The following is a 10,640-nucleotide window of genomic DNA, read 5'->3' as shown; positions in this document are numbered from 1 at the left end:
GGATCGGTTAGGAATGCTCTAAGTAATAACCATGGAGATATGATGAATATCTACAAAAGAAGCTGTATTTGACAAAATTGTGCAAGATAAGTACACATCTTCTGAATCTTTGTCAAAACTGTAGAAGATTCTGAATATTTGAGCATTGTTCCTACCAAACAGAGGAGCTGGAACTGCTGATCAGCTGAAGACAAAATTGTACTACTTGTTAAATTTAGTTTCCTGATCCGAGCATTCAAGGTAGGTTTCTTTGAAGAGGGGCGATGTAGTTTGTGCCCCATTTCCATCAAATTTTAGAGAAAACCAGGTATGTATCCCATCCCGCTCTAATTGTAAGCTTTATATTCGCAGATGGAGGCTTGGACATTGGAGCTATATTAATTTCTTCACAAAGAGTATAACAAAGAACTTTTTGGTACACTTGAAAGGCACCCCATAAAATAGTATATATTGAGTAGGTATAGGCGTGTAGGCAAGAATATTATGGTTCACATATAACTGAAATGTATTTTCGTGAATGTTACGTACAGATCAGAGGAGGATGAGGCAAATTTTCAAGAAAAATGGCAAGTCCAGCTCCGGCAGTCCCATACTAGTTGTTGTTTTTCATGTCTGGATCCTGGAACCAGTGACTTGTATATCCCAAAGATAACACCACCATAGAGAAGGTGTTGAGATGGTTGATAGGCTTTGTCACGACCAGTTTCGTCCATGGAAACTAACGCTTGCTCTCCTTTTTAACTGCCACACGCAAGTTTTATGATTTTTTGTCGTATCTAATGAACACTAAACTTGCGTCTATCTAGTTTAATTGTGGCAGCACTGGGAAAGATGGTGCTGCGACTGCATTGTGCTATGCAAGCCGTGTGGCGGTGTTGCGACAAGAGCAGTGGAATCATGAGCGTTGAGCGATGTTTGTTCTTGTCAGGAATGGGAGATCAATGGCGTATCGAGGAGCACATGCCACAGTTGTTGTAGTCCGCAATAATATCCTATGGTCCATTACAAAGACGGCTATAACATGGTAATTTTTGTAGATGCATGAAAGGAATTTTTTTTGCAACATGTCTGAATTGCTAGATGAGTAATCTTATTTGCGTCTACCATGGTCGATAGCTCGAGTCAGCGCCCACATGTTATTGAGAAAACCAAGTCTCTCAAAAAAAGAAAAAAGGAAAAGGAAAAGGAAGTTGCATGCATGCATGCTGCCTATTTTGAAAACATCACCGAGAAAAGATGTAAACAAAACATGGATTAGACCTTATTTAGTAAAGTTACCGGCTTCTCTTTGGGCTCCTTTCTTCACGGCGGGCGCATGGTTTTACAGGACGAGATTAGCGGCTACGGTTCTAGGAAAAACGAACAAGACCCACCAGCACCATCTCTCATCTCCTTCCCTAGATCCCTCCCTCACCATTGAAATACCTCCCGAGTTCCTCCTGCAGACATTTCATCGCACCACCACTGTTCGTCGGGTTGATTGATTATCATGAGGGCCCAGCTCGCTCTAGCCCTTCTGCTCTTCCTCGTTGTTGCCTCAGCCAGCCCCCTAGCATCGGCCCATGGTGATCTTGACTATGGCGGTGGAGTGAAGAAATCTGAAGCTACCGGCGGATACACCGCCGGTATTGAGAAGAAACCCGAAGCTGTCTCGGCCAGTGCTGAGAATAAACCCGAAGCCATCTCCGCTGGTGTGGAGAAGAAACCAGATGCCGTCTCCGGAACAGACGTCTCCTCCAGCGCGGAGACGAAACCCGAAGTCGTCGCTGGCTATGATGGTGGTAAGAAGAAACCTGACGTCGCCCCCAACAATGTTGACGCAGAGAAGAAACCAGTAAGTGCCTCTGGCTATACTGGCAAGGAGAAGAAACCCGAAGGTGGCACCAAGGCTGCTGAGGAGAAGAAATCTAAAGTTGCCTCCGAGAAGAAATCCAAAAGAAAGAGTGAGCCCTCCCAGCCTTCCACCATCGAGAAGAAACCCAAAAGTAAAAATGAGAAGAAGTCCAAAGGAAAGAATGACGCCTCTGGATACACTGGTGCGGAGAAGAAACCAAAAGAAAAAGTAGATACACCCAAGAAGGAGAAGCCAAAGAAGGAACCGAAGAAGGAGGAGCCGAAGAAGGAGGAGACCGCGGCGACCGTCACATCCGATAGTTACACTGCACCGAAGAATGCTCAGCCGGAGACGCCGGCAGCTAGCACTGCTGACGCTTATGCTGCGCCAAAGACTGCTCAGCCGGAGATGGCGGCGACTAGCACAACCGGCGGTTACGCCTAGCCGAAGAATGCCTAGCCAAACACACCAGAAGATTGGCCATTTCCCCTACCACATATGTATGTCCAGAGCCTCACCTAGCTTCCGAGTGACCAACCAAAATAACTTCCCCTCTCAGCTCACTTGAGGAGGGACTATGACTAGATCCGGTCCACGGTTATTTTTTATACCCCAATTTTCATTGCGTGAGTGCTTATCCTTAATGTACCACTTATATAACTCCATCTGTAGTATTATTCTAGTTCTGTAAGGAAAACATGTACCCATGAGGTAACTAAACGGGTGTGTTATCACTTTGTATTCTAGAATGAAAACTCATGTACCGTGCATGTAACACTCGATTTGGTAAATTCAGCTTTCGTGAATACTTCCCAGATTGTTTCCTAGAGTAGAGCAAATACTTCGCAGGAGTTCCAACGTGCCTGCAGCTAAACATCATCACATATCATACACTATTGGCACTAGTAAAACGCCCATGTGTTGCCACGGGCTTTAAAAAAATACTTGTTGCTTATATAAACATAATGCATATCAATTTTCAAATGTGTAGAAAAATTGAATTCTACTTTACTTGCAATGTATTTAGATAAAAAATGCAATTCAACGAATGACATATACTAAATCATCTGATGCACACAATAAAAGGAGGTGGTTTAAAACATATAGAACAACTTCATCGTGCACTGCATTACAAACGATAGGTAACACCTGGACGCCTTTTTATGCAGGTGCTATCTAGATAGCACCTCGATGCGTTTATATGCAGGTGGTATCTATCAACTGACCGGTCGTCTCATGGAGCATGTCCATTGTAATTATCCATTAATTGTCCCTAGTTACATGGTACAAGGAACACTTTATCACAAGATGCCATGTACACAAAAAAATGAAACGAAGTACGTATTATTATGCATCTCAACCATATTGACTACTAACGTGAACTGTGTTGATGAATCTGGAAAGGCTGCAACTTTCTCGGAAATTCAAAGGGCGTCATAACAAGCTTGACGGTCGGGTGCACACACTCTCGAAGGCGGTCTGGGAGACGATGATGCAGGTGATGCCGCCGCCGGCGACATCCTACCAAAAAAGCTCCACCATGTGTCGCTAGTTATCACACCTAACCTCAAGGACCTAGAATGCATCAACACGCGACATATACTCAAATCAGTAAATCAAAGATCAGGAGCCCACATGAGTGACCTCGGGAATTGGGGGTGATGAAGAGTATGCATATCCAGTTCGGGTGGATCCAACTTCCAGAATGCTAAATATCTGAAAGGTAACTAATATCAAAGTTGATCAATGAAACATGTGTCAAGTGACCGAGTTTCAAATCATATAATCACTTGCAAAAACTCTGCCATGTGACTGAATACCACATCTCAAAGATGGCCATGTGGGCACAGGCACAAGTAAAGGGTGAAGGCACCGTTGTTGATGCCCCAAGCTTGAAGTTGTGGAACGGGTAATACTCTGCTCCTCAACACTTCACACACCAACATAATCTCACCACACATGCTAAAGAATTAGCACCAGTCTCTCTAATGGGCTAATGTCATTTTTGTTCACACTATATGTTGTTCCTCAAGGCGCTGGGAAACTATGCCCAAAGGAATTTCAACTTCTGACCATGCTGTGACAAAAAGAGTGATGGGGAATTAGGGACACAAGCAAAGGTGTTTAGCTAAACTCAAGAAATCAAACCAGAATCAAAGGGTGGGGAAGTTAATCTGATCTTGTCATGGAAGACATTAGGAGGACCAGAGCACGCTGTCTTCTCCACTCCTTCGCGAGGCTGCGCCTCACCCTCCCCGAAACAAAACGACCTACGTACTCCGCTTTAATAGTAGAGACTAAACTATTGATTATTCCAAAGAGTAATAATCGTAATTAAAAATACTAACCAGAAGAAAAAACAACAAAAAATAATCTTATATAATGCAGTGCATACCTACTTGACATGCAGCTTATCCACATCAGCATCAGTGCCACATCAACGTTTAGTTAGAGGATTACATTGTGGGACCAAACATGTACACCAGAGAACAGTCATGTTAGCTTCGGTTACTGTCAGTAGGACCGGCGAGAGAGCCTGCCCACGCACGTCTATTTCCGTCTGTGGCGATTCCCATCGCATCCTTCCCAAACAGAAACAGAGTGCCTCGCCAGTTCCCCACGGCAGCGGATTCCCCTTCGTCTTCATCTTCTCCAATCTTGATCAAATCCCACTACACAACAATTACTTTGTGGATTCAGCGGAACGGTCTACTCTTGAAGAAACAACAACGTCTCTCATCTACAACTTTTGTTACAGGTATTCAGTAATTGATGGTTGGAGCTCCCTATCCTAATAATATCCGAGATGGTGCTCCCCATCATCTCAGGTGGCCTGGTGCGTGCTGGACGACGACCAAGTAGTCATCTTGGTCGGCATACTCTGCAGATTTTTGTCTCCCTGCTGGTACATATTCTTCCCAAGTTCTCCTCCAGGTTTATGAAATGGCTATTTTTATACTGATAGTAACTCGAGTATAGCACCTATTGTAGTACAGCTATGTTATAGCAGATATAAGTCAGATTTGTTTGATTTCAGGCGACGATTCCCCTTTCCCCAACACTCACTGATAGTATTTTGTTTTTTTGTTTGTTCCATATGGCAGTATTGAGACTAAATTGGAGAGAGAGAGAGAGAACAAACTTGATACACTTGGTAATGTTGGTCATCCGAAAGCTTCAGAAATACTCCCTCCATTCCACAATATATATGTATTATCGGACGGAGGGAGTATCATTTATTGACAGGCAAAATATATTGATGCTTGCACATAATGTCAACAAATGTTACTTACTCATTTTATTGTTATGTAATACCCCCTCCGTTCCAAAATAATGACCCAACTTTGTACTAACTTTAGTACAAAGTTGGGTCATCTATTTTGAAACGGAGGAAGTACAAGGATACGTGAATGTGCTGTATCTAAATCTGATCTATATACCAACATCTACGAACCATCTAAATGGCTGAGATATGTAATGTAACTAAAACCTTTAGCCTAACTTGAAGCATGGACATAAAAGATTAATTTTTGTTAGAAGGGGTGAAGGCACTACTAGGAAAAGGCACTACTAGGAAAAGGCCTACTAATGGCGCATCTGTTTTGGCTACAAATGGCGCACTACAGGTGCGCCATGGTGCGCCATTAGTACCACGCCACTAGAATATTTTAGTAATGGCGATCTGGTATATATACTAATGGCGCACCTGGTGCGCCATTAGTATCCCACAGGTGCGCCAGTCGTATCTGGTATACTAATGGCGCACCACATAGAAGTGCGCCATTAGTAACAATTTTTTTAATTTTTTTTCGTTTTTTCTTAATCTCAGGTCATTATTTCACATATGAGATATCCAACACATATATATATACAACAAGCATCCACATAACAATCATATCCAACACACAAGTTTCATCATATATACATACATAGCCAACACATAGTTGCATCGTTACATATTACAAAAGTTTCACATTGTTCATCCAACACCGTTATCCATCAATTCACAAAAGTTTCACATTGATACAAATAAAAACACAAATGGAAAAGAAGCACTCCATCCATGCAAGCTTCCGTGAATTAAATCAAATCTGCCAAATGATAAACAAGAAGTTAGAAGAAGAAGAAGAAGACTAGAAGAATACTAGAAGAAGAAGAACACTAGAAGAATACTAGAAGAAGAATAAGAAGAAGAATAAGAAGAAGACTATAAGCTTATTATGTAAACTTGATCATTTTGTGCTAACATAAGTAATTTTGGAGCTAACCTATAGGAAACTAAGCATATAAGCTCTCTAAGTTAGCATATTAGAGCCAACTTAGGTAAAATGAAGCTAACCTATGTCATTTTGGAAAAGAAGAAGAATAAGAAGAAGACTATAAACTTATTATGTAAACTTGATCATTTTGTGCTAACATAAGTAATTTTGGAGCTAACCTATAGGAAATTAAGCATATTAGAGATAACATAGGTAACTAAGTATATATATATATATATATATATATATATATATATATATATATATATATATATATATATCATTTTGGAGATCTGACATACCTGACATAGTTCAGTTCTCATTGTTCTTCTCCTTCTCCTTCCTCGGCCTGATGCGCCAAGAGCGGCGAGGCGGTGGAGGCAGCTGTGGGATGTAGTCTTCTACCACAATTGGCGTGGTCATGTCGCCCAGCTGTGGAATCGCCAGCGCCACCACCGGTGCGTGGTCATTGTCAGGCACCACCACCATCGCGAGGCCACCTTCAGGCAGGACGGGCACGACCATCGCTAGGTCATCCTCAGCCACCACCATCTCTTGCCCATGGTCAGCCACCACCATCTCTTGCCCATGGTCAGCCACCACCATCTCTTGCCCTTGGTCAGCCACCACCAGCGCTAGGTCATCCTCAGCCTGATGCCCATCGTCATCCTGCAGCTCCTCATCCCCACTCTGCTCCTCTTCTCCCTCACTCCAGTCTGGATCATCCTTCTTGTTGTCTTTGCTGCTGCCAGAATCGCTGCTGCTTTCGCTAAAGCCAGAATCGCTGTTGCTTTTGCTACAGCCATAATCGCTGCTGCTTTGGCTATAGCCAGTGTCGCTGCTGCTGCTCCCATTGCCTGTCCAAATGCAACAATGATCGTTAACAATCGATGTGAGACAAAGCCAAATGTAGAGGAATAAGAAGAGGCAGAAGGCACGAGCATCTTCGTCGTCAGTGTAGCGCATGCGACACATAGTCGTGTTGAAAACCTTCACGATGAGCATTGTGGCGTCATCGTCGTACCTGAAGAGAAGAAAGTACCCGGTCCGCAGGTCGTAGGCACTGTAGAACTTCTCCCAGCCACGGCACAGGTACATGTGGCCCTCCTCGATCACCAACTCCACGTCCCACAGCCTGCGAACCCCGCTGCCGGCCTGTCGGAGCTTCACATTATCTGGCGGATCTTCACCAAGCATGTTCATAAAAGTGTCAGGCAGCCTCTGCAATTTGGGACAAGGAGTGATGTAGCAAACAACAGAGTTATCATAATGAGATGGGTGAAGGGGAGATCTCTCATTTTATATACCTGCCTCGTGGCTGATACTGAAGTCCCAAATATGATACTGAAGAACTCGAAAGCATCCAACTCGTACTCCGGTGAGCCAGAGCGGCGGTGGCTGCTTCCCCCCATCTCTGATAAGTAGCAGAAGAGACCAATTAGTACCCTTACAACATTATCATACAACATTATAGCAGCATAAATTTTGAGCAGAAGATAATCAACTACACCAATGCACTTCCGAAGTTCCCGCTTCCCACCCATGATGTTGTTAAGCGAGGACTAGTGCCAAATGCATTTTCGGTACGAAAATACATCACAGGCCACTATCTTATTTGATATCATTCTTCTCGAAGACTAATGATTGTTACATCCTACTAAAATGATGTTCTGTCCTCAGAGATGTCTCGTTGCTTATGAGGAAGCAGCAAATAAACACTTGAAAAAAGCTCTCGTCCTCGAAGATGCAATATCTGATTTACCCAAGGTTGGCCCTGACAATTTCCTCCCCATGTTCAATTAATTCTGGAGTGCTGCTTGAGCCTTTTTTTTTATGTCTGTATGAATTATATTGCTTTCTACAGGTTCAGAACCATCAGCCTAATGATGTCATGGAGTATGGCAGTGACCCCAAAACAGAGTTCCAACGCTATATCCGGCTCAGCAGTAAAGGTGTGACCTATTGAATGTGCAAGCTTAATGTCAGCAACTAGTTTCTTTATAATGATTTTTTTCTCTGTTATGCCTTCTGTCTTTGCATATGTAGAGTTATGTTTTTTTTATTTCAATCATGTGGGTGGGTTTAATGATGTCAAAACCTTGTGGCTTCAGTATCAGCCAGGAGGCAGGTATATAAAACGAGAGATCTCCCCTTCATCCATCTCATTATGATAACTCTGTTGTTTGCTACATCACTCCTTGTCCCAAATTGCAGAGGCTGCCTGACACTTTTATGAACATGCTTGGTGAAGATCCGCCAGATAATGTGAAGCTCCGACAGGCCGGCAGCGGGGTTCGCAGGCTGTGGGACGTGGAGTTGGTGATCGAGGAGGGCCACATGTACCTGTGCCGTGGCTGGGAGAAGTTCTACAGAGCCTACGACCTGCGGACCGGGTACTTTCTTCTCTTCAGGTACGACGATGACGCCACAATGCTCATCGTGAAGGTTTTCAACACGACTATGTGTCGCATGCGCTACGCTGACGACGAAGATGCTCGTGCGTTCTGCCTCTTCTTATTCCTCTACATTTGGCTTTGTCTCACATCGATTGTTAACGGTCATTGTTGCATTTGGACAGGCAATGGGAGCAGCAGCAGCGACACTGGCTATAGCCAAAGCAGCAGTGATTATGGCTGTAGCAAAAGCAACAGCGATTCTGGCTTTAGCGAAAGCAGCAGCGATTCTGGCAGCAGCAAAGACAACAAGAAGGATGATCCAGACTGGAGTGAGGGAGAAGAGGAGCAGAGTGGGGATGAGGAGCTGCAGGATGACGATGGGCATCAGGCTGAGGATGACCTAGCGCTGGTGGTGGCTGACCAAGGGCAAGAGATGGTGGTGGCTGACCATGGGCAAGAGATGGTGGTGGCTGAGGATGACCTAGCGATGGTCGTGCCCGTCCTGCCTGAAGGTGGCCTCGCGATGGTGGTGGTGCCTGACAATGACCACGCACCGGTGGTGGCGCCGGCGATCCCACAGCTGGGCGACATGACCACGCCAATTGTGGTAGAAGACTACATCCCACAGCTGCCTCCACCGCCTCGCCGCTCTTGGCGCATCAGGCTAAGGAAGGAGAAGGAGAAGAACAATGAGAACTGAACTATGTCAGGTATGTCAGATCTCCAAAATGATATATATATATATATATATATATATATATATATATATATATATACTTAGTTACGTATGTTATCTCTAATATGCTTAATTTCCTATAGGTTAGCTCCAAAATTACTTATGTTAGCACAAAATGATCAAGTTTACATAATAAGCTTATAGTCTTCTTCTTATTCTTCTTATTCTTCTTCTTATTCTTCTTCTTCTAGTCTTCTTCTAGTCTTCTTCTAGTCTTCTTCTTCTTCTTCTTCTTCTTCTAACTTCTTGTTTATCATTTTGCAGATTTGATTTAATTCACGGAAGCTTGCATGGATGGAGTGCTTCTTTTCCATTTGTGTTTTTATTTTGTATCAATGTGAAACTTTTGTGAATTGATGGATAACGGTGTTGGATGAACAATGTGAAACTTTTGTAATATGTAACGATGCAACTATGTGTTGGCTATGTATGTATATATGATGAAACTTGTGTGTTGGATATGATTGTTATATGGATGCTTGTTGTATATATATGTGTTGGATATCTCATATGTGAAATAGTGACCTGAGATTAAGAAAAAACGAAAAAAAATTAAAAAATTGTTACTAATGGCGCACTTCCATGTGGTGCGCCATTAGTATACCAGATACGAGTGGCGCACCTGTGGGATACTAATGGCGCACCTGTGGTGCGCCATTACTAAAATATTCTAGTGGCGTGGTACTAATGGCGCACCTGTAGTGCGCCATTAGTAGGCCTTTTCCTAGTAGTGTCGAGTCGGGGCAGGTGTTGTCGAGGGAGTCGCCGTGGAGCAGCGGGCGCAAGGAGGCGCCGAGTTAGTCATGGGCGCAGTGGTGTCGATGTAGTGGTGCGCCGGAAGGAGGATGATGTTGACGAGGCGTCGCGCCGGGTTTGCCAAACCCAGGGACACGTCGTAGACCAAGGCACACGTCGGTGTTGCCAGCACCGCGCATGCATAGACGGACAAAGACAAAGTTGACGAAGCGCCGCACCAGGCTTGCCAGGCCCGGGGACACGTCGTGGACGAAGGCACGCGGCGGTGTTGCAAGCAACGGGCATGCGTAGACTGGGACCTGCACGAGCTGTACGCCATGTCGAAGAAGTTGGAGAGGCCAGCAGAGAAGGACTCGACGACAATTGCGGTGCCAATCGGCGCGGGGCCAATGTCGCCCGCGGTTGTCGGAGTAGATGAAGCGGTCGGGGTAGATGACGGCGACGCTGGCGACGGGCTGGTGCTGGACGAAGACGAAGGGGGTGGACGGGCAGCTGCGGCGGCGGCCAAATAAGAGCGGCGGCGGCTAGGTTAGGAGCACGGCGGCTATGCTCGAAGTAGGCGAACAACCCTGACAGCGTGACGAAGACCGGCGCGGACGGTGGCGTTCCCGCGCCAAGGGAGACGGCGCGGCGCATACCACGGGAAGTCGACGCGTGGG

The 10,640-nt window shown here is 44.8% G+C and overlaps 1 protein-coding gene across 1 annotated transcript; it reads left to right on the top strand.

Annotated features, from left to right (window-relative positions):
- The first annotated feature begins 1,392 nt into the window (after positions 1-1,392).
- Positions 1,393-2,642, top strand: LOC123100783 (histone H1-I). Its single transcript, XM_044522661.1, has one exon. The coding sequence runs from the start codon at positions 1,490-1,492 to the stop codon at positions 2,276-2,278; it is 789 nt and encodes a 262-aa protein (XP_044378596.1). The 5' UTR covers positions 1,393-1,489; the 3' UTR covers positions 2,279-2,642.
- The last annotated feature ends 7,998 nt before the right edge of the window (positions 2,643-10,640 follow it).

The sequence above is a fragment of the Triticum aestivum genome, chromosome 4D (assembly GCF_018294505.1).
Source record: "Triticum aestivum cultivar Chinese Spring chromosome 4D, IWGSC CS RefSeq v2.1, whole genome shotgun sequence".
In the NCBI taxonomy this organism is placed as follows: domain Eukaryota; kingdom Viridiplantae; phylum Streptophyta; class Magnoliopsida; order Poales; family Poaceae; genus Triticum; species Triticum aestivum.
Note: the sequence above shows the minus strand (reverse complement) of the source record. Positions and strands in the feature narration are given on the sequence as shown.